General features: G+C 41.9%; 2 protein-coding genes across 3 annotated transcripts in view; both read right to left on the bottom strand.

Annotated features, from left to right (window-relative positions):
* Window positions 1–744: 744 nt before the first annotated feature.
* Window positions 745–18,914, bottom strand: LOC306794415 (tartrate-resistant acid phosphatase type 5-like). Its single transcript, XM_079292471.1, has 6 exons — window positions 18,796–18,914; window positions 18,386–18,576; window positions 16,878–17,005; window positions 4,295–4,486; window positions 2,617–2,764; window positions 745–1,825 (listed from the first exon to the last, which is right to left on the bottom strand). The coding sequence occupies exons 1-6, from the start codon at window positions 18,869–18,871 to the stop codon at window positions 1,586–1,588; spliced, it is 975 nt and encodes a 324-aa protein (XP_079148597.1). The 5' UTR covers window positions 18,872–18,914; the 3' UTR covers window positions 745–1,585.
* Window positions 18,915–19,729: 815 nt separating this feature from the next.
* abcd3a (ATP-binding cassette, sub-family D (ALD), member 3a) overlaps window positions 19,730–25,168 on the bottom strand; it is a 31,329-nt gene continuing 25,890 nt past the window's right edge. For both annotated transcript variants that reach the window (XM_079292066.1, XM_079292065.1), the window contains exons 21-23: window positions 25,009–25,113; window positions 22,287–22,343; window positions 19,730–21,963 (exon numbers count right to left, since the gene is read on the bottom strand). In XM_079292066.1, the coding sequence (XP_079148192.1) occupies window positions 21,886–21,963; window positions 22,287–22,343; window positions 25,009–25,113 (240 nt within the window). In that variant the 3' untranslated portion in view covers window positions 19,730–21,885. The remainder of the gene's footprint in view (window positions 21,964–22,286; window positions 22,344–25,008; window positions 25,114–25,168) is intronic.

Raw genomic sequence — 25,168 nt, 5'->3', positions numbered from 1 at the left:
GACTTTTTTATTAAGCGACCTAGAAAAAGTATACCTACGTTTTCAAATCTGAAGACACATTATTGTGTCATTGATCTACTGTATAAAAAGGAAGGATAAGCAGCGGCACACAGAATGATGATTAACCATCGAGCTAAGCGTGAAGCGTGTCCAGAACTATGGTGGCCTTCAGGTAGGGAGAGGTGTCTTTAGGATTGTATTACTACTAGGAGCTACTCTTATCAATATTCTGAACATCAATATACTGTATATATAATGTAGGTGGGGCTGCATGGTGGTGTAGTGGCTAGCACTGTCACCTCACTGCAGTGGTGTATAAAGTACCCAAAAGCCATACTTGAGTAAAAGTAAAGATACCTTACTGGAAAACTACTCCAGTAAAAGTAAAAAGTCACCTATTAGAATACTACTTGAGTAAAAGTCTTAAAGTATCTGATATTTATTGTACTTAAGTATCAAAAGTAATTTTCTGATATTAAATGTACTTAAGTATTGAAAGTAAAAGTACAAGTAAATGCTGTTAATAAAAAATCTAATTGTCAGAATTGTGAGAATGATGAAGTTTATTCTTTTCAGTGCTGTGGCCACCATGACCAAGGACATGGAGCTGTGTTGAACATAATTGGGTTGCTGTGATCCATCCAGGAGCAACAATGTTCAACATAACATATTGTACATAAGTATACTTTTGCATCTACTATGAACTTATCATCATAATTCTCCGAAAAGCAATATGACACTATGAAGGAGTTGTAACAGTGCGTTTATAAGTATGCTCATTAGACTAGAGGATGTAGAGGGCAAATGCATAATATTATGTTCAGCAAAACATATCCACTTGATGCATCAGGTCAGTGTTTTGAGAAAGGACACCTGCCTTGTAAACTCCTATGGGCCTGATTTGAACACAATAGACAAAGGTTTTGCTCAAGCTGAATCTGCAATTGGGCGACTGCTACCATCATAACTCCATCTGATCATCCACAACATGACTCAAATATCAAAACATGATCAATACTAAAGCAGCACCGAAAGGAACCCAGTCATTACTTGGAACTGAAAAATGTCCTGTTCATCTCCAAAAGACAATTCTATTAGAATGTAAAGAAGTTACATTGTATTAGAATGTAACTTATTTATGTTGTAATAGAATGTAAAGAAGTTACATTATAGCCCATGCTCTTTGGGTTTGGTATTGTAAAGAATATTTCAACACGAGTACTGATGCAATTAATCATTTTGGGTAATAAATCAAAACTCAAATCAATGCTTTTTTCGATGCCGTTCTGTGAGGAAAATAAAAAAGCTTTCCAAGATGTTAAATGTCGTCTAAACACAAGCATCCATTAAAGATCTTTGATCATATCGTTGTTCATACATACATGCACAGCCACAAACAATAGAACACATTAAGTATAAGTAGCAGAAGTCATATTTTAAGTATAAAAGGTTATAAGAGGACAATATGTGGAACATACGAGACTTGTGCAAAGGTTAGCACTGTCTACACCACATGTATACCACACAATAAGAAATCTGTTCTAACTGACTCCTGCAGATCATATCTGTATGTTGATGAAAGGCATCAGACTGTGCGTGCTGGCAGCTCTGCCCGGTAAACACATTTCCCATCAGTCTGCATGAAACTGACCGTCATCTGATGCTCAGTGACCTGGAAGTAAGCCAGGCCTCCTGCTGTGTGGTTGACAGGACTGGAGTAGAGCTGCCAGGGGAGAGGAACACTTTCCCTGTGAGTGGTGGCAGGGTCACTGACAGCTCCACTCCCACTAACCACATACGAGCTCCCATCATCCTCTCTGATAAACTGTTGGAAGAGAGATAGACAGCGTCAAAATCATCTACGGAAAAAACCAAACCATAACACGATGGAAGAAGTAATCAGATACTTTGCGACAATGTCAACCTGTTCAAAACTACAGACATATCAGCAAAATATCAAGTCAGTAAGGGTTGTCCTCCTTACACTCACTTTTGTCGACTAATAATCAATTAGTTGATTAAATAAACAGATTCTCGACAAAGACTCGCAGAAAATCATCACTTGACATCTTGTGTTTGCCAGAGATGAACTCATAACTCTCTCATGAGTCAAGACAAATACGTTTTTTTTAAATGACTAATTGTTTAATAGTCCAGTCAATCCAACTCAAAAAGGGGCCCAACCCAGGAGAGACTGCAATAGTAGCATTTCATCCTTTGTATTGGTCCTAATACCCTCCTGTTTTTAAATGAAGATTGTTGTAACAGATTGCCTCAAGGCCTCAATCTTGTTGGCTGTTTGTCTGCACTTGATTTGTAATCACTTGATTTCAGATTGACTGACCACAGATCGACTATTAAGAGATATTAGCCGACTAAGACCAAAACAAACGATTATTCAACATTTCTGACTAAGAGGGGGCAGCCCCAGTTTATGGACTTAAAAGTATTTTTATATTTTTGGATTATTAAAATGTGTTCGCAGCATTTTACTGTCAGCTGATTGAAGAGGGGCTCTGTCAATTATTGACAGACAATTGGATCAAATCATTGCTGAGCAGACACACACACATGTACACACGATATTCTTGTTGTGATTTAGCATCCAGTACATACCTGCAAATTGTGATCATGGCCACACAGGTACACAGTGACTCTGTATTTCTTCAGTAAGGGCCTCAGTCTGTTTACCAGGCAGGATGTTGGTCCATGATTGCCAATGGACCACACAGGATAATGACCAGCCACCACAACATAGTCTGACCTGGGAGGAGCCAACGAAGGTGTTCAGAGCTTAAACCAGAACAAACGTATTGCTTCAAACTGTATGTTCTCTTTTTTATAGATACTCAAGTGATCTGTGAAAATAAATGATAAAACAAAGTTGTTCACAGAACAATTTACTGATAATCTTAGATTTTAAGATCTTAGACTTCAACTTTATTTAGAGCCACTTTGGGAAGATTTTATACGATCAAAGTTATGGTGCTGACATGTGTTTTGGTGTGTAGAAAACACCATTGTGTGTTTTGCTTTCAGCCCATCGATCACTGTCTTCTGCAGTGTTTATCTAGATAGACTGGTGAACACTTAGTGAACACTGCCACCTCCTGGATGAAATGTTTTTGTTCCATCTCAGGTGTACTAGCTGCCTTACGTACCATAATGAAAGAGGTACCTCGACCCCTCATCCATGTATTCAGATATACATCGACTCTTGTACTTTGTACTTACTGAACTGCCAGAGATGTCAATTAGTATGCATCTCCACAAACATGATCAAAACCAAATGAGGGAACATCTTTTCGAGGAATGCTGTTCATTAACCCAGTAGAGTTCCACACAACTAGAGAATCTAGGACAAGGAGCGCCAAGGTTGTTCTGGAGGCTGGTGGTGGAACAACACACACTCAATGCTAGGTTTGCAGACATTTGTGTTGAAGTTACAACAATTTGTCATTGTAGAGAGAGAAAACTTCTGTGTTCAACTGTGGATCAAAAATGTGTCTGGTGCTCTTGGAAAACAGGGAAACCAATCGAATGAGGAGGGATAAACTATAAAACTCTTTTTATCGAAGCTAAATCAGCCAACATCTTTCAACCACTGTAGCTCTTTGTCAGGGCACTTCAACAAAACGGGTGTGGTCACAGCTTTTTCAGGACAAAAACTACTTTTAAGCAGAGTGTTACGTTTAAGTGACTGCGCTCTGTCAAAAGCCTGCTGAATCACCCTGGGTTCTCTGTCTGAGAATGCATTGGACAGACCCCAGCCTGTCTAACAACATCAGTCTCTTGGTCACACATTGGTCGTAGGTGTTGGAATTGGCCAAATGTGATGTTTCCGTTGAGGTGCTGGGGGTGAAAAGCTTCTGCTCTAAGGAGAGGGTTGTGTGAGGTGCTGCTCCTAAAGAGAATGGTATGTTACAGATTCCTCAGCCCCCTTCAAAATATCTAAATCCCCCCAAATAATGCTGTGCTCAGAGTAGTCAATAGAGCCGAATATTGCGATTAATGGGGTTCAGATATTTATAAATAATCTAAAAGTTCAGTCTCACCACCAAAAATTGATGGTGGTGGTAGATGGTGGTTGGTAGGGAGATGGTCATCAACATAGTGGCCATACCAAGTGATACACTGATAGAAAGGGTTAATCGGATTCAAAACAATATTTATTTTTATAATTTCAAATCATATTTACATTTAATTTGTGTCACGTAAAGCCCAGTATTCTGGAGTCCAGCATAAACATGTTGTCTCTGTATACTGTCTGACTTGTCTGTGCCTAGTAGCTCACCTGCTGCTGGCCAGTTTAGACCTGATCCAGGTCCAGTGTTGATCTGCGTCTCTGGGCTTCTCTGGTCCTGAAGGCTGGTTTTGGTCGTCGGTGTTTCCACATAACACCACTGTGTCAATCATCAGGATGCTCACTGACACATTTGTGTGCGGGACAGTGAACTGGAGATCATAATAGAGACCTGGGTAATTCCTACAGACACAACACAGACGTAATGATATACTGATACAAAATAAGGCAGCAGGAGGGTGGCAACCCAGGGGACTTTTGACAAGAAACAATAAAAGTATTTTAATAAATAATTTAGGGGAAAGGAGGGGAGGTCAAATCGTTTTTGTTCTGTTCCACTAGCCTGTGGAGTAGAGTGAAGAGAGTCTCCGGATCAACTCTGTGTTGAGCCCTCGTGTCCCCAGTGGTTAGGGAGATCCGTCTGGTTTTGCCATGTGGCTGCAACACCTGAACTGGATAAAACCCCCCCCCCCCGCTATCACCTTCCCCTGCCCCGAGCGTGGGGACTCGCCCCCTGTGCTGGAGTTGCTTGGCTGTTTCTCCTAGTGTAGAGGAAAATCAGCATTATAACTGAACTGAACTGGAATTGAACTAAAAACAAGTTACATAACGTGTTATTGTGATCCGAAGCACCGTTTTTGGGAAATGATTCTCTCGGACAGATAAAGTGTGATTAATCTCTCAAGAGCACCAAAACAACCCCTTACATGGAGTTGTTTTCTGTGAGCACAGAACGAAATAGAAACCTGCCCAGATTAGGAGTCCAGATGTGTCCTGTTTTGATTGAACAGACAGGTTTGATTAATGCGCCACAGCAGAAGAAGGCGTGTATTTAGACTATAAAAGTGTTCCTCGGACAGTAAGATTTTGAATCTGTTTCCATATGCCAAGTTCGTGTGTTGTTAACGAATGTGCATTAAACAAATTCCCGCTGGATTGCAAACTCCAGTTCATCCTGTCTTCTCCTCATTTCCGCTTCGACATAATTGGCGCCCAACGTGGGGCGGGTCGAGGCCTCCGACATCTCCTCTACGCCAGCCAACCGACAATCACGCTAAAGGCGCCGTATAAGGTAGGAGATTTTTATATCTCACCATAGTGTATTTCTGTATAGCGTGGTTCTCGCTTGTGTGATAGAGAGGGAGTGTCTGGGGTCCCCTCGACGGAATCCACGCTCTTTAGCGGAGGAGGAGAGAGGCAGACTGGTGTGTGCTGGAAAAAATACTAAAAGTTGGTGTGTTGAAATGATTCAATTTGATCTCCAGCTGTAAAAAGAGAGCTCTCTCGTGTGGAACAGCGTACGCAGCATTCTGTTGGCGTGACGCCTGGTTGTGGCCAAGATAAGCTCAAAAGCGGAGTACTCCGTGTGTATCTCTCAAGCTCAAGAGACTTTTGTACGCTAATGACAAAGCGACTGTGTGCTATGGATGAAGCAATTTCTGCAAATAAGTGTAAGGAACTCCAGTGTGAGTTCCAGTGTGAGATACGTAGGTCTTGATACGACTCTTTACTCGAGAGGGAAGAAACGAAAAGACTGGCTTAGATTTAAATAATAACACTATAATGTGGGTCTGTTAGGAGTGGGCTCTGTTTAAGGCAGGACACTACGCTGACGAGACTCAGAAATTTTGTGCAGAAATCTAAATGAGCAGGAAAAGTAATATCTAACTAGACAATAAAATGAATAGTACAGTTTGAAAAGGTGTGCACACGACTGTAACTTATTGACATTACTGATAAAGTAATACTATAAAGGAGAGATCCATAGATGAATAAAGGGAAGAGACAATACTCCCTGTTAAACCCCCAAGAAAAAACCATATGAGCCTCTGGTGAAATAAAGAGGACATTTGTAAACTGTGAAACAGCCCAACAATAAGAATCTCTCCTTAACAAAGCCTTAAGTACAAGCAATACTGTTAAAAAACTCCCACATAGTCAAAGTCTGACATTAGAAAGAGAAATAAAAAATACCTGGACAAAAACGGACTGACAGACTGGGACCGCTGACTTTTGATGTGATAAACACCTGGGTGGCTTTGCATGTATATGAAATATTGGCTTTGTATGTTTTTGGCATGCTCTCCAAGTGATAACGCTTTTGCAAATGTTCAATCGAGCCTCTGTGAAACCCCTCATAAGAAATATACATCATTGTATAAGTGCGTATAGCAAATAAGTGAGTTGTGATTTTGGCAGTTTCTTTGTGAGTTTATTAATTTGTTCTAGTACAAAGAGAATCTTGGCAGTACACAAGCGTCCAAACATTGTAGTTAAAATTGTCACTTAAAGCGTATAAAGTTTATAGTATTAGTGTCATAGTGTTGTGTAGTTGTATAGATTAAGGCTATTCTTCCCTATTCTTCCTTTTTTCTCTCTGTGTCTAAATGAGTGTCTAAAATAGCCCTCCCTTTCTCGCTCCGTCTGCTGTGTCTTGGCAAGACGGCCAAACAGTTTGGCTCCGTTTAAATAAAATAAACTAAACATGAGTGTGACACCAGTAGCTCTCGTGGCGATCAAAAACTCAGAGCATGCAAAAGATGTCCAGAGACTTTCAGAGAAATGGGCAAAACGCACTAAAGGACTCGATCCATCTTGGCCTAAAGAGGGCACATTTGATGTGGGTTTGTGTGAGGATATGGAACTAAGAATCAAGGATTACAAACCAAAAGATAAAAGCAAGAAACGTTTGACGAAAAGCGAACTAGAACTAGAAACAATTAAATTGTTTAAGGTTGAAGGTCATCGCTACAGGAAAAAATGTAAGAGACGGGTTCGTTGAACTGAAAGAAAGAAAAGCAAAAGCACGTCAAAAGGAACAGCTGCAGGACTTTTCGAAAACTGCAGGAATCTATCCATCAATTGCAGGAACTGTTAACATTAAAGGAGACTTCGAAGTTGAAAACAACAGATCTTTAATGACGCACCAAACTCCCCCACAGGATGACCCGAGCAGGTCAACCAGCCCCAGACTCGATACGACCCCAACATCACAAATAGGAGATAAACCCCCAAAATACTGCAGCACTGGCCGAAAACAAAGCGAAGCAAAAGAATCAGAAATACTAGATTGCTATGCAGAACGAAATGATACAGTACAGAGAGACAGAGGAGAGTCTTACTGGCTGGGTATGGAACAACATGCAAGAGGAAGAGAGAGAGACTCGAGAGACGATGTAATTCGGACCGTAATTCAAGAAATGGAGGAGGACGCGGAGCAATGTCGCAAACAGGCAAACGCCACGATTGGAGAGCTAGAGAGAGAGATAGACAAAAGCCACAGGCTGCTATGCGGGGAACAGGGGGAAGAAGGAGAAGTAGAAGGAGCGTTAAGAGGACAAGCAGGTTTAAACAAAAGGGGAGGGGTAACAAAGGACAGACCTTATGATCTGAGATACAGACCTGGCATACACCCACCAGACAGGTATGGACAATGTCCCATTTTGATAAGAGGATCTCAGGGGCATTATACACCTTGGCAAACACTCGACCTTGCAGGACTGATTTCCAGGCTGCCTGACATTCATGAGGGGGCTGGTAAGTGGATCAAGGCTTTTGAGGAGGAAACAGTCGGTAAAATGCTAGCCTTGGGAGACATTAAGGCAGTGTGGGCACAAAGTCTTGGAGTATCCACGATGGAGAATATTTTACGCAATAGCGGAAATACTTGGATGGCCAATCCGATGGCAGACGGAACTGAGCCCAATGCATACAGAGCTGAGTTATGGATGGCCCTGAGGGGGGAATACCCTACCAAAATAGATCCCAAATCATTAAAGGGGGAGCCTCTGGCAGAGACTGAGAATGCAGCTGGATATATAAATAAACAGCTGAAAAGATGGAAGCAAGAGACAGAGGAAGAGGCTGAGAGCAGCCCTGTCCTAATGACTTTGTTCAGGAATGCAGTTATTGAAGCCCTGCCAACTCCGGTGCAGAGCAGACTGGAGGATGTGGTGGGACTGACTTCAATGCCTCACAGACAATTCCGTGACCACGTGGTACACGCGATTGAAAAATATAGGAAGGATGAGGAGAAAACTAAAGATCAAGAGAGGAATTTGCAGCGAAAGTTAACACAGCTGCAACTCACTGACTTGCAAAATAAAAGCAAAATAAAGACCCAAGCTCCAATGGTAAATGACACTACTAACCATGCAATGCCAACTGCACCTGATGCACAACCATCACCCGTGCAGCCACCCGCTGTTGTCAATGTTTATTATTGTTATATTATAATAATATTATATGTAATATTGTTATTAATAGCACATTAATACAACAGCCAAACCCACAACAACGAAATGGAGCTATGAGACCTCCGTTCACTCGCCCTCGCTGGGAAGGTCAAAGAGGACCACCTTCTTTCCAGAATGGACAACGACGTCCACCACAGAGGGAGTGCTGGGGGTGCGGAGACACAGGCCATTTCTGAGCCAACTGTCCGAGACCACAGCCAGGCACAGAGTGGAGAGAGGGGGGTCGCGGGTCTCAGTCCATGCAACGTGGAGGTAGAGGTCCTGTCAATCCATGGGCAGGTCCGAAATATGGTTACTAGGGGTGCCCAGAGAATCCTAACGGGGAGGGTCAGCATCCAATTATCACCATAGGAGCTGATAAAGAACCAATGCTACAGGTTCAATTAGAAGGCAAGCCAACACCGATGATGGTTGACACTGGAGCTACTTATACATGTGTAAGTCCAGAATATGCCACACACCTCCCCTTGTCAGGCAAATTTGTTAAAACAGTAGGATTCTCGGGAATGACACAAATGATTCCAATAACAGCTCCAGTGAGATTAACAACTGAAGGTGGTGAAACTAAAATTCCAATTTTAGTATCTGATCAAACACCAATCAACTTGTTGGGAAGGGATGCACTGTGTAAATTACAAATAAAAGTCTGGTGTTCACCTGATGGAGTATTTGTTGATAGATCCGGATTGGATTTTCAAATGTACACACAATCTGAATGTGCAAAAGTTTATTGGCTAGGTGATGTTATGGAACCTATAACAAAGGTATTCAGCCAATGGGAAAAACTGATTCGAGCCCAAATCCCAGAAGCAAAGCAACCATTATCTGACTATCATTGCACAATGTTCTATGATGCATCATGCAGTTCGGTATTTGAGAAGAAATGGGATGAGAAAACGAAAAATGTGACTGTTGAGTTGGTAACACAGGATATTGTAGTAGGCCAACAGGGGGCAGCACTGAGCGTGCAACCAAATTCATTCATTTCAGAGTGGTACGCTGTACCAGAGTCGGTTCCACATATCACCCTATTGGTGAATGAACCGTTTGAATCAAAAGACCTCGGTCCAATGATGCATGTTGCTACACAGATTGAGTGGCAAGAAACAGACAACCCACTAATTTTTTCATCACAAGATAAAAAGATGATCAAAATCCTTTGTGGAACATCAATGATGGCAAAACCGCAGGTAGTAACGATACCAACGCGAAAAATACTAAAAACAGCAACTAAAAGTGAAGAAAGCAGAAACACTTTTATGGAAGACATGTTGACGCACGTGCCAGATCAAGTGTGGTCAAAACATGACAGTGATGTAGGGTTGGTAAAGTCTGCCAATCCTGTAAAAATTGAATTAAAACCAAACGTGAAACTGCCGTATCGCCCACAATATCCTTTAAAGCCTGAAGCTGAAGAAGGTATAAGTAAGACAATTGAAGGTCTGATAAACGCAGGAGTGTTGGTTGAGACATACAGCAACTGCAACACTCCCATACTACCAGTGCCAAAAAACGACAAATCAAAATATCGACTTGTGCATGACTTGCGAGCAGTAAATGATGTCGTACAAGATTGGCCAGCAGAGGTGCCAAATCCACATACACTCCTCACGAATGTGCCACATAATGCTAAATTTTTTACAGTAATTGATTTGTGCTCAGCATTCTTCAGCATTCCATTGGCTGAAGACTCTCGACATCTGTTTGCCTTTACATACAGAGGACGAAAACTCAGTTACACACGTATTCCACAGGGCTTCAAGCATAGCCCTCACATGTTTAATCAGATTTTGAGACAGGATCTTGAAAATATTGTTATTAATAGCACATTAATACAGTATGTTGATGATTTGTTGATCTGCTCATCTACAATCGATGATTGTCATCGAGACTCAATCAAAGTACTCCAGAGTTTAGCAGAAGGAGGACATAAAGCCTCTCTGACAAAATTACAGTACTGCCAACCGCAAGTAGAGTATCTGGGGAGAATGATCTCCCATGGAGCCATTGCAATGTCACCCTCCCAGCTAGAGGGAGTGAGTAAAGCTCCACGTCCTCGAACAGTTGGCCAGTTAATGACATTTCTAGGAATGACTGGATTTTGTTCCGAGTGGATTGAAAGCTATGCTGAAAAAACTGCTCCACTAAGAGAAATCATGAAGGAGGCAGGAACCCAGACGTTAAGAGCTCCGTTACAATGGACAGACAAGTCCTTGGTAGCATTTGAAACAATCAAACAAGAGATGCAGAGAGCTCCGGCTCTTGCAACACCTGATTATGACAAACCATTTCTGCTTGATGTATCTAATCGACAGGACATGTATGTTTCAGCAGTATTGATGCAGGAGACGTGTAGGGGTCGTCCAAAACAACCGATTGCATATTACAGTACAAAACTTGACAATGTAGCACAAGGGTGGCCTCCATGTTATCAAGGGCTGGCAGCAGTGCATTATGCATATGAGAAAGCAGGAACGGTAACGATGGGGTATCCTGTAGTCATACATACACATCACAAAATCACTGAGTTGATAAACCAAGGAAAGTTTGTGGTGACACAAGCAAGGTGTTTGCAGTACATGCCGCTCTTGACATATCCTGATGTGACAATAAAGAAATATATAACTACAAATCCAGCAAATGTTATTCCATTTGAATTTGAAGGAGAGCCACATGAGTGTGTGGCAGAGACAATGAAGTATACCAAGTTGCGACCTGACCTAGAGTCTACTCCGTTAGTAAACGCAGATGTGACGTACTTTGTGGATGGGTCCTGCTACAGGGACTACTTAGGTAATCATGCCGGATTTGCCGTGATTGAGCAAATAGGCAGTGACTTTGTGACAGTGAAAGCTGAAGGGTGTGATCAGCCATGTTCAGCACAGCTAGCCGAATTAAAAGCATTGACTGAGGCGTGCAGACTCGCTAAAGGCAGAGTCGCAAACATTTACACTGACAGCCAGTATGCACTAGGCGTCACACAACTCTTTGGAGCATTGTGGAAACAGAGAGGTTTCAGAAAAACAGACGGAAGTCCAATACAGCATGAAAAACAGATAATGGACCTGATATTAGCAATGATGGGCCCGACGAGGCTTGCGATCATTAAATGTCAGGCACACCGGAAAGGGAATGATGACATTATAAAAGGAAATAATGCTGCAGATGAGGCTGCAAAAGCAGCTTCCAAGTGTAAAGTAGCTATTCTATCACCAGTGGTGTCACTAGAGCCTGTAGTCACGCCCGAAGACATTATCCAGATACAACAAAAAGCAGACCAAAGTGAACATAACATGTGGATGCAAAGGGGGGCAACAATTGATGATAAGGGGTTGTGGAGAACACATCAAGGATTGTTGGTAGCACCTGTTGCATTGTTGACCATTCTCATTTCAGAATCGCACAGTGATGATCACTGTTCGAGGGGGGAAGTCCTGAAAAGCTTGAGGAGACAAGGATATTGGTCACCATTTATGCAAGCAATGGTGGATGAAGTGTTGAACCAATGTGAAATCTGTGCCCAAAACAATGTGCGCAAAAGCATAAAAACACCTGTGGGACACATCCCTGTCCCAGAAGGGCCATTTAAACACTTAGTCATAGACTATGTGGACATGATAAAATCAGCATATGGAAAGAGATATATGCTAGTGGTAATTGATCGATTCAGTCGCTGGGTGGAAGCAACTCCATCAAAGAACCTAGGAGCTGACACAGTTATTAAATTTCTGACTAAGGAAGTCATACCACGATTTGGCATACCATCAGAAATAAGTTCAGATAATGGTTCAGCATTTGTGCAGAAAGTAGCCAAGGGGATTTTACAACAGTTGAGAATCAAACAGAGATTGGGCGCCGTGTATCATCCACAAAGCCAAGGGTTAGTGGAACGGATTAACGGAACGCTAAAGGCAAAGTTGAATAAGATCTGTGCTAGTACTAAGCTAAACTGGGTAGATGCATTGCCACTTGCGCTAATGAGCTATCGCATGCAAACTCACAGAAGCACGCACTTAACGCCGCATGAAATGCTAACAGGCAGACCTATGCCAACACCTCAACTGAGGGGGCCCTACAAGGGGCCCCCACTTGAGCAACTGCAAATAGAGTTAAAGGAATATATGAAGCAACTAACTGCCATACATAGATCCATCTATTTACAGGAGAAAGGAAAGGAGCCGGGGGCCGACCAGAAACCAGAGAAACCAGTGGTTCCAGGGGACCACGTGTACATTAAAGTCTTCAGACGAAAGTGGCACGAGCCAAGACGAGAAGGTCCCTACAGAGTGGTGCGAGCGACGCCAACAGCTGTCCAGGTCGAGGGAAGTACAACGTGGTATCACCTGAGTCATTGCACGAAAGTCCAAGACAAAAATAAGGACGGTGTAAAGTCAGAAGAAAATGACAAACAAGGTGAGCCTGGAACAAATGTTGAAACTAATCAGCTTTCTGATATGGATGCTGTCGGGAAGCTGACGATGGAGAAACCTGCGATGACGTCAAAGAGCATGCAGGACAGCGGCCAAATGATGACTCAGCCATCCTGGAAGAGAGCCAGATATCATGAATCAGTTGAGTACGATGCAACCACATATATTCCATCCCATGTTAGACCGAGACCTGTGCCAGCATTGTCATTAAAGCTCAAACCAGCACATCAAGTGTTTAGACAGTTGCATGCTAAAATACGTAGAAAGAGACAACTTCACACCATGTGGGAATGGGAAGAGGTGATAGAAAACCAAAACGTAATGGCCAAATTGACAAATAAGGAAACGAACGGTACAACTCCATCTGCTAAAGTAACCAAAACCAGTCCAACAGTTATACCAGTGATGAACCCTATTGACAATAATGGTAACCATACAGTTACCCCCAAGCAAGTCTGAGAGTGAGATAAAGGTAACAACCGTTATCACTACAACCTTAAGAGTTAATTTGAGCAGCGGTACAACCGCTGTTACAACTACTCCAAAACCATGGTCAATCAAAGTTCCAAGCACTCCTGTGCAAGTGACAGTGCCAAGTGAGGTTAGCACAAAACCAAGCCATCCGTTAGTAACAACAACTGGGAAACAAGTAGACACGATGAACACGACAGTAATTCCTAATGTAGTAACGAACTCAACTATCGTTCCAACGGTAAAGAAAGCCGAAGGAGCTACAAAAATAGGTAAAAACATGAGTTATGATTATGATAATTATGACAGTCATGACCCAGAGGAGGGATGGAACAGAACGGTAGATGATGTAGAAAACTCAGGGAGACAATTCAAGCCAATGCAGAGAAGTGTTAAAATAACAGAAGATGAAGACTGGGAGCATGCTAATCAGAATGGGTGGTATAGGTGGGCATGGTACTCAATAAAAGAGATGACCTCGATTGAATGCATAATGTGCTCAGAAGCTCCAACAACATTGCCTATAGTAGTCGCAGAAAAGCATACTTTCAAAGAATGCGCAAAGACACAACAGCATGAATGCAGAGAGGGAAGATTCATCCCCAGAGAAGGGTTGGCTTCAATCTTCAGACTTCCTATGTGTGGTGTTCAATGTAGACTCTTGTATGGATCCCAAAAGAAGCACAACTATTTAGATCTGTATCCTGCATATCAACTACGAAATGCATGTGCAGAATTTATGATTTCCACAACACAGAATGAGCCTCCCACTAATTATAAAGTAGATCAATTACAAGAATATGAATGTTTTGCCAGTGGTGGATTTGCATCAGACAAAAGAAGGGTTGACTTAGGTAATACTACCGTGTACTGTAAAGTAACTTGGGTGGTGTCCTGGTTCCCACAGGCTAATATGACTTCTTTGTACATCAGGAGACCAGTATGGTATGAGAACCCAATACCACTTGACCAAAATTGTGATAACATAACTATGACCATTCCCACTCTTCATTTGTTGAGTGAACAAACAACAGGAATAGCCAACAGCTATTGGATGTGTGGTGAAAATGTTTTACTAAATATTCTGCCGCCCAGATGGGTAGGGCTGTGCGCGTTAGTTCAAATGAGATTACCGGTAGTGGTAATATATAACGGGGCAGGGGAAACAATTAAAATGATGGAAGTGCCCGACGAGAAGCGTAGGTATAAGAGACAATCCACGCTGGACCAAAGTATCCAGTTAGACGCTATAGGACAGCCTAAAGGGATTCCAAAGGAATTTAAAGCACAAGATGAGATTAAGGCAGGACTTGAATCTATATTACCCTGGATTACTATCAACAAAAACGTTAACTGGATCAATTATATCTACTACAATCAGCAGAAGTACCTGAATTACAGTAATGAGGCCTTTAAGGGGTTGGGCGAGCAGCTACACCAGACCAGTACCATGGCATGGCAAAACAGACAAGCATTAGATTGGATTCTAGCTGAAAAAGGTGGGGTATGTCAAATGTTTGGGAAACAATGTTGTACATTCATTCCCAATAACACTGCACCTGATGGGACATTTGCTGTTGCAATGGGGAAAATTCGGGGTTTGAGACAGGAAGTTAAGGACAACGCTGGCAAGGGGGGGTGGTCATGGGATTGGTTAGACCAAATTTTGGGACAATGGGGGTCTGTGTTGGTAAAAGCAGGAATTGGCGCACTAATAGTTTTAATTGTGGCTTTTCTATTGGCATGTTGCATTGTACCCATCCTGAGGAGACAGTGCCAGAGGAGCATGGACAAACAGATGGGTGTCATGGCAAATCTCCAACTGGCTCAGATGATGAACATGATGACGATGGAGCAAGGGACAAAGGCCCAGTTCGCTCAAATGGTGGTTGGACGACCGGACCTGTTTCCGGACCTGTTTCCCATTCCGGACTATCTGGAGGACTCAGAGGACATGGAGGAAACAGGACTTGGGGGCAACTCACCATAAGAACGAGAGCCCGAACTTTGTTGAAAGTACACACGTCCAAAAAACACCACGTCACATGTTTTATCATCTGTCCAATCTGTTTCACTATAAATTTGAATGTATTGTAATCAGATATTTCTACATTCACAAATATTCATAGTCATGATCTATAATAATCAGTGCACAAGTATTATAGCATATAGGTTTATCACAGACGTTGCATCTAATGAATACTGAAACATTGTTCAATATTTTGCAGAAATTAAATGTGTGATGTATCAGTTAATACATGTTTGTAAGCAAGAACCGATTCACTTCATACCAAAAAGGTGGTCGCTTGGCGGGAAAGGACCATAAGGGAGTTTTTCCTGCACTGCAATCTGTGGGTTTTTTCGCCCTTATATGAAAGTGAATCTGAGCATTGAATGATGTTATTTGAATTATCTTACGAACTCAAATGTTCTGTATTGTATTGTTACTGTATTGGTATATAATCAAACACATATAATTTACATAAATCACTTGTGTTGTTGCAATGCAGGCAGGGATCAAAATTTTAGGTTCCAGTTTCGCCAATTGACAAAAGTTATAAAAAGTTAGGATGAGGGTTAAGAAACCCTCAGAGGAGGGATGTGTAGAGGAAAATCAGCATTATAACTGAACTGAACTGGAATTGAACTAAAAACAAGTTACATAACGTGTTATTGTGATCCGAAGCACCGTTTTTGGGAAATGATTCTCTCGGACAGATAAAGTGTGATTAATCTCTCAAGAGCACCAAAACAACCCCTTACATGGGGTTGTTTTCTGTGAGCACAGAACGAAATAGAAACCTGCCCAGATTAGGAGTCCAGATGTGTCCTGTTTTGATTGAACAGACAGGTTTGATTAATGCGCCACAGCAGAAGAAGGCGTGTATTTAGACTATAAAAGTGTTCCTCGGACAGTAAGATTTTGAATCTGTTTCCATATGCCAAGTTCGTGTGTTGTTAACGAATGTGCATTAAACAAATTCCCGCTGGATTGCAAACTCCAGTTCATCCTGTCTTCTCCTCATTTCCGCTTCGACACTAGTTTGCCACAGGAGATGTAGAAAGATCACACAATCAAATGTTTGATTTATTGTCACATGACAATAAATCCCAAAAGGTGGGCGTAAATGATCAGATTTTAAGCAAATTATCTTAATATAGATTAAGAATCAATGACTGATATGAAACTGGTTAGACCTAAACTCAGGGCAGACGCCCCTCCATTACAAATCTCCCTGTAGAGTCAAAACACCAACGACTCTGGCAAGACTTTATCATCACATATCTGTTCATAATCAACGATTATCTTTTCTTCATCTGACTTATCTCTCCTGATTGCAATGAGTGTAGGAGGGTTGATTCTTTGTATTTCTGTCTGAAACTGTTATAACCATGTTAGTATTGTTTGATCATTACCAGCGGTGGGACATGTCAGAGTAGGCCATCTGAGCTGAGATATTGCCCTTGTGGTCATGGTTTCCAGCAATCAGGTACCATGGGATATCCAGCAGGGAGGGCTGGGAGAAGACCCTTTCAAATGTGTGCTGTGGAGGAGAAACCATTAAGACTTCACTGTGAATGTGGTGCACAGGAGCTGTGCTTTGTCACAGTTGCTTACCACGTTTAAAATGTGTGGTTTAACTTGATCAAAAGGTTAAGAATCATGCTGCATTCCCAGCATGGAATGAATTGGACACATTGTTACTTTTGTTGCTCCTTAATAACAGATTTCTGTGATGAGTTTTTCAACAATAAATAATTAAAATACGGTAACATATCTAATGTCAATCACAAACCATAAATCCTTTCACAGTATTTTAACCTCTTAAATCCTCTATTTGCAAACAAATTTCTTTAAATTTAGAAAAACAATCACTCTGACACAACTGTATTGTAAGTGGGAAGGAAATAGTCCCTCACCAGCTTCTAGCCAGTGGAGTTCACTGGGTGTAAAACCTCCTTTGAATTGGAATACGTGGATTGCGTGTGTTACACCCCTAGAAACAAATAACCGTACTGTGGCGTCATAATGAGGTTATTAGGACGTGGCTCAGCTGCAGGACAGCAGTGAAGGCCCAGGTATAAAACACACGGCGTGCCACTGGTCAAATCCAACATGCAGTCACTGAAATGTGTTTTGATAGGATCATATTTCAGCGATTTTCTAAACTTCCACTTCATACAATTCCAGCGGACTTTTTTTCTCTCATTCAGAAAATGTTGAGGACAAAATCCATTGTGTTGTTTTTTGTTACAATTTGTGTGAGGTTGACCCACATTTTCAGATTAAATGTCTTGGCTATTGCTGGAGTTCAGACGTTTTCCCTTCTCCATGCAACTTGGAACGATGCTGTTTTGCCAGAAATCCCGAATTCTACAGTAAAGTTTACTGGGCTACCAGGCCAAACCTGAAGCATAGCTGGGGTTGCAACTAGAGGTCTTAAGGGTCTACAATTCCAGACCTGATTGGAGACCTACCCCAAACCGGACTTGCATGATTTCATTTTGAAAGACACAAAACTGATTTAAAAGGGAGGACATTCAAAACTGATCTGATCCAAAGTAAGTTGACTTAAACAGACCAGTGAATATTATAACGACCATGTGATCAGAGCTTGAGGGTCTGCAGCAATACAACCACAGCCAACCAGACCTGGTTAGAATGAATATTTAAGTTGCAGCTGTTTCCTCATCCTTAACAATGATGGTGTTGGGTAAACGAGTAGAAAACGAGTGTCAACCTAGGAAATGAGTTCAAAATTCTTTTTTTTAATCACGCAGTCAATATTTTTTCATCCAGATGGTTATGAGTCTTTGAGGATTCTTCAGAACTGTACATTTTGTTCAACCATCTTCTTCACATGCTTCATCACCAAACATATCTCACTGCCCACAATGTATGTATGTTGGCTTTGTAAGCTGACCTTGAAGCGAGGGTCTTCCACATTCTTGACACCACTGAAGTAGAAGTGATCTCCCAGGCTGAGGATGAAGTCCATTCCCCCAGTCTGGGCCAGCCTGTCCACCTCTGCAGCAACAGCCTCCTCATGTGGAGTGTAGTATGGAGGGAAGGGAACACCTCCCCAGTCAGCGAGCGCAACAAAACGCAGAGCAGCTGCGAATAATCACAACAGTCCTCTGTCACTTCCTGTCTCACAGGTTACATTTTCAGTGCAGTAAGTGAAGTTTTCAACACATGCCTATGTAGGATTGCCCTCCTGGTAAAGAGACTGCTCTCATACTTCTTGAAAAACTGACATTGCAAACATCTTGGTTCCACAGGGCCCGATCACAGAAAGTGAACCCTGTTACCACACTGTTGTCAGGACAGTACCTTGTTCCAGAGTATGGGGCAGATTCCAGTCGTTTTGGAAGCAGAGCACCAACAGGACCCACCTCAGACTGCCCATGACTCTTCAGCCCGACTACACACCAGGTCTTCTTTGTTTCAGCTCGGTTTCAAAGTGAAACTAACTTCTCTGCAGCTGAAAAATGACTTCCTGCATCAGGTCAGACGAGAAAAACAGGATATTGGCGGAGTTACTCACTGATTGCATTTGTCTCTACTGGTCATGTGGGTTTCATTGGACTTTGTCCCAGTGACAGCTGGGAGGCTTAGTTTGTACACCTAGATATTGTGTTGATATCTTGTGCAACTCCCTGATTAGCAGAACATTTGATCACATCACATGTAGGGCTGTGATTTAATGCAGTGATTCGATTGCTTCTCATCGGCTCTCAACATGTCGACGGCTAGCCGGCATTTTACCGCTAAAGGATGCTAACAGGACTAGCAGCGCAAACAACGGCAAAAGTGCTGACAGAGCTAACAGTGTTTACCTGAAGGGGGTGCTACGCTTCCATGACGATGCTGTTGGTTGGGACGGCGTTATCAGCTGTAACCATCGTATGAGAGCAGTGCAGATAGCAGGTATTTAGACAGTTTTAATAAACAAAGACTGGTCTCAGCATTTGTCATGAATATGGGGGAAGAACTAGAGCTCTGACAAAGCACACCTTCATGAACACTTAATCACTTCACTGGTCGGATATTTCAGAGTAATTATTACTGTTTGATATCGTCCTAGCCGTCTGTGTGAAGTTACAGGAGAGCACACCTTTGACACACATTAGAGGCCTGATCTGGATGACAACACTTCCATCGATCATTGACTCACTTTATCTCTTCAGTTTCTTGTCTCACACTCACTCACCTCTCACGCCAAAAGAAGAAAGAAAGATCCTTTTCCATTACTCCAACAGCTTGTTTTATTCAGAGTGAGATCATTACAGCATTATTATCCATACAAAACCATGATGAGGCTGCTTCTACACTGGTTTACATTTCTCAGTCAGAAAACAGGTGTTGAGTGATGGCAGAGGGGCTGGGGAAGGATCTGCAGGTTTATGTACCAGTGATCAACTGACAAAAGTCATCATTACACTTTAGAGCCAGTCCTCTGCTTCACAGAGCTCGTGTACAATCAGTTATCAACAGAAGTAACATTAACATACATTTGAATCCCAACTCCCAAGAAATATAAATTTTAACTGAATGAAAAAAGCTCAACAACATTAGAAGAATATAACTAATAACTATTGCCGTTTAATCTGTAATTTCACGTATAATGAACAAATCAGTTGAAAAGAACTTGAACCCAGCTGAGTGAGCAGGGAATATCATTCATGGTTGGACAACAAGCACGTGAACGCAACAGCCAATCAGATTCCCTTGTGTTCCGTTTCCTTTAGGACAGCCTTGTGTTTGAATTACAGGTCAGCTAGTAGATATCCCCAACCATTAGTCTTACAGCTGTTATCTACCAGAACATAGTGGGAAAAAAATCTAAAACACTGAATCATTCCATTGTTAGAATTGAAAATAAACTCAGAAAAGTTCGCTCTTCATTAGCGCTTTCTAGCCGTGTTCAGTCATTAAATCATAATCTTTAGTCTGCCTACGACTTCGTGCTTTGAAGCTCAGGCAGAGCAGAGAGCAGCACTGCTACAGAATCTCACAGCTGATTTCGGGGAGCACTTTGAACGGACTGACTGCAGACCCATGCGGTCTCTCTATTATGGAGCAACGTGAAATAAAGCTGGATGAGGCAACATGCTTAGTATGACAGCTTCATACTTGTTGTATGCGCTGGCATAATTCCAGTCCCACAAAGGTCAGCACTTCCAACAGCTTGGTCAACGGAGCAAAAGCACTAAATGTATCAAAGTTAAACTGTGCAAAATGCCCTCTGCTCGCAAATCCCTGTTGCAGAGATTAAACCGAAATGAATTCATTTTGTTCAAAAAGTGTCACCATTTCAATGCAGGCCTCTCCGGGCGTCATAGGACATATCAGTCATCAAGGGCAATCGCACAACAATTCGTCATTTAGAAAATGTGTGAGAGGTGGAATGTTAAAAATGCTAAATCACTGGAGCCGAGTGCTGCCACTAGTGACGGAGGTGTGGCCAGCACCAGTACTGTGGGAATATACAGGTCGGTTTCTCTCATGGTCTCTTCCAACTGGTGAGTTCATATTTTCAACACTTCTGAATGCCTGAGTGATGTGATCGTGTTCCCTCAGTCAGACAGAAGAGTTCCACCAGGATGCTCGAGAGTCTGCCACGTTAAAGCGCAAGCACAAAACCTGCAAACCAGCTGGGTCTGGAGATCCCTCTGAAAACCTATTTGTCTTGTACCTCGGACTTGTATGTGGTCAGCCCTTCATCGTGAGGACTGTCAGGATAACAGTTGTCCTTACGCCATGGGATATCTACGAGGCTGTTATCAACATTTGTCTTCGAGAAAATGACAGGAAGTAGGAAGTACGCCTATATCACATTTTTTTAACCACTGTTTATCCTCAGATAACTATGCTGTAACCACATGACAATATCTTGATACTTCGATGTAACAAGATAATCAACAGTTTCCTTTCTTATTTTAAGGCCTGAAATCATTCCCAGCCTCCACTGCTGTGGAGAGTGTAACTTTAATGAGAACCAACAAGACAGCCAGGAGCATGACGTCCAGAAAGAATCACGTTGTGAATACAAACGTTCATATTATTCTGTGCAGGACACAGTTCACTGGGGGACAGGTTTCCTCAAAGACCACTGTGGTATCCAGCCTGTCGCTACAAGCTAATCTCTGCTACTGATGTGCAGAGATGATTTAAACAATGGAGCACATTTCCACCTTCACTGAAACAGGTCTTGCGTGTGTAAAACACAACTTAGAAGTTGGCAATATAGGAACATGGTTATTTTTTAAATAATTGCACAGAACAAATTCATGATGAGACTAAAGTGATGATTTAAATAACAGAAAACATAAAGGAAATATATGATCAAAAATGATTTTCTATAACTATCTCAAGTGCAAATAATTAGTGGACTGGTTTCATCAGAGCAGTACATTCCAGTTATGAGCCGAACTCGACCGTCTCCTCTGTGATGGGCTTGAACTCGTAGCTTCCTCTCCCGTCCATGTGGAGGTAATACTTCATGACAGAATGAAACACAGTCAGTAAGAGAGACACGAGACATCAGCAGCAAGTACAAACAAGCTGAAGCATCTCTTCAGACGGCCTACTGACATAAATAACAGAAACTTGGTTTGTCACATACACAATTATACCATACAGTGAAAAGCTTGGTCACAATAATCGCCCACACGATCATTGAATGGGCAGCCCTGTTGTAAGCCAACAAGTATTCATGTCTGATGATCATATGCTGTATGAGAGGAAATAGTGAAAGAGCTAAATCTGCTGAGAGAAGGAAACGCTTGTCAGACTGCAGTGATGTAAAGGTGAGAACGTACCTCATGGTGCTTCCACAGAGACTTTCTGTGAGACACTGTGAACAGGCTGATGCCCTCCTGTGGATCAAAGAAACCAATTTAGAGTTTGTTTTTGAAGGACAGCCGACGCTCATTAACCTTTAAGAAGTTGTGCGTTTATAGTTTTGGTGTTTTTTTTGCTGTTTGGAAGATATTGTAAATGTCTTGTTTGTTACATTGTTGACCGTGTTTATCGGCTGCTTTAACTCATCAGAGTTCTCTCTGTGGCTCTCTCTCCTGAAGCTGAAGAGGGGCGACTTCTGAATGCCGTTTAGAACAGAAACCAGCAACAGGACTACATGTCGTACTTTTAAAGGAACACTGACATCTAGTGGGGAGCTTTCAGATGGCAAGCAAGTACATGACCAATTTATTTTGCATTATATTAGTGCAAGGATCAATACTCTATCATATATATTTTTCATGACGAAATGATTGCTTTTAAATCATAAAGTATTTTAAAAACAAATAAAAAACAGGATTAGAAGTTATTTAGAATTGAGATAGAACTAAATATTGTTTCTAGTAACAACAGTTATCTTATATTAAATCACTACATGAAGTCATAAATACTGGGAAGTCACTGGGAAAGATTATCTAAAACGTCAATGAAATGAAACATCCCTGAGTGAAGTTTATAAAAGACAATGAAGAACACAGACATAGTCTCAGTCATTCCTTCTGTCCTCCTGTCGTCTGTCCCCCTGTCCTCTTACTGTCCTCCTGTCTACTTTGAGACATGAACAAGAACGAACTGATAAACATTTAGAGACAGACAGACAGCTTCTGTTCAGCCCGTTGGTAAAAAGAGAGCTTACTGTGTTTGTGCAAACGTAGCGGCGGAGGATGAGAGCCTTCCATTCAATTAGGTTTCACTTTTGTTCACATGTCATGCTTGTTGAACAGATGTGTTGATAAAGTGTTGACTTTATACGAGCTAATGTTTTATTGCAGTTACAGTAACGATCGCAGCTGCCGTCTACTGGAATAATCGTCACTTCACCTGGTTCACTTCACCTCCGTCTCTCTGCGCGCGTGTGTGTGTGTGTGTGTGCGCGCGCGTGCGTGCGTGTGTGTGCAGAGTTGAAGGAGCTCAGCCCGACAGTGAGAGTAATGTCGGTGCCCATCAACGCTCCGATCTTTAATCATTCAGCACCGGGCTGTTTAATCCAGAGTTTCCTGAGCCGTCACTACCTTAAGGTTACGGCTCTCTCTAGAGCCAGTGTTCATTAGTGTTTGTCCGTTCTGGGCTGCCGTAGAAACATTCTTTTTAAGCTACGGTAAATAAAGCATTGTGATTCTTAGTTTCAGGTCATTATGCACGAATGAAAATATAGTTTTGCATTTTATATTCCATTTCTGCCAATTAATTCCCGGGGTCAACAACCTTTTTGAAACAGCTCCTTCAAGAGTTCTGAGTAGGACGAAGGGCTACTTGTTTGATACAAACTTCCTGAATAAAGTGTCACAGATCACCTTTTAATAATAATAATAATAATATATATGAAGAGACTGTCTGATCACATGTCAATGTTAACTATTCCTCACAATAATTATTAACAATGATTGTGTATTTTCTTCAAAATCACACCAGTCAAATATTTTGTACAAATAATCATTTCTAACATTTTTCAGGAAATCATTAACTGTCATATCGTCACATCATGTCTCGTTTGTACTACAACCTTTGTAACATTTTTTAACAAATCATGAACTCTGTCCCATGTTTATACGAGGATTGTCACCAATTAAATGTAGTTATACAATGGTGACTGGGTCCGCCCACTTACTGTCAAAAAGTAAAACGACTGAGTCTGCGAGTAGAAGAGCAGTGATATTGATAGGGGATGCCCCACCGCGCTCAAAGCATGGGTTTCTCCTCGCAGGCTGCAATTTTGCTCACGCGAGCAGAGATATTCTGCGCGGAGTGACGTGAACGCGCTCGTCAAAGTAATATGCATGCGCTGCTGTTAAATTAGCATGCGCAGGACCTGCACACACGGATCTTATTTGTGCTCTCGGATTTTGACAGTGATTAGCCTTCATACTTGTGCTGTTTTTAGAACATGCCTTGCGTAATTGGCTCAGTGAGGCGGCCTGTACCTGTTAATGCATTAATGCATTTCTCTGTCATATGTGTATGCTTCTGTATAGGCTTATATTAACTAAATGACTTGTATTTGGTGCAGCAACAGTCAAAGTTAAACTGCAGTCATGACTGTCGATGAGTTTTTGTATCCAAATGAAGCATGATGGATGTTTGTCCAGGTTAAGGCAAGGGGAAGAAACCTGTGATAAACTAGCACCAGCGCTACATTATTAAAGCCTGCAGAATCGCTGCAAAAGCTCTCATGTTATCCGTCCTTTTAAACTTACTTTGTAATTACTAAATCATTTCTTTAGTCATGCAAAAGAACTGATAAGATTATCATTTAAGAACCAATCAGACAGCGAGAGCACTGATAAGAGTAGTGGAGTTATAGTGCTAGCCATCCCTATGGAGGAGTTTTCAAACAGGATATTAACAGAAATCAGCCTGTTGTCTGGAGCTGCCAGAGGCATTTAGCTTTGGTTTGTGTATTGGCTAACAGAGAACCAGGAAGTAAAAACAACATCAGGTAATAGGGAAGTTATCTGAAATAAAAACATGTACACAAACACAGAAGTACTGTATTTGTGTGCATGATGTGTTGTTGGGTCGTACCGTCCTGCAGTGAGTGTAGATGAAGTCCTCCACATCTACACTCACTGCACTGGTGCACTCGTCCAGAATGGCAAACTGGGGCTTGTGGTAGAACAGCCTGGCCATCTACATGCATAAAGAGACACAGACACACTCATCACTAGCTACCAACAGAGACACT

This window comes from Melanostigma gelatinosum (assembly GCF_949748355.1).
Source record: "Melanostigma gelatinosum genome assembly, chromosome: 20".
In the NCBI taxonomy this organism is placed as follows: Eukaryota; Metazoa; Chordata; class Actinopteri; order Perciformes; family Zoarcidae; genus Melanostigma; species Melanostigma gelatinosum.
Note: the sequence above shows the minus strand (reverse complement) of the source record. Positions and strands in the feature narration are given on the sequence as shown.

What these genes read in the sequence shown, in the direction of transcription:
- LOC306794415 (XM_079292471.1), bottom strand. Translation starts at nt 18,871, where the DNA reads ATGGGCAGTCTGAGGTGGGTCCTGTTGGTGCTCTGCTTCCAAAACGAC. An exon ending in TCTGACATGTCCCACCGCTG is followed by an intron (nt 4,487 to 16,877) that starts GTAATGATCAAA and finishes TTGTGTCTGTAG; the next exon opens with GAATTACCCAGGTCTCTATT. An exon ending in TCTAAACTGGCCAGCAGCAG is followed by an intron (nt 2,765 to 4,294) that starts GTGAGCTACTAG and finishes GGCTCCTCCCAG; the next exon opens with GTCAGACTATGTTGTGGTGG.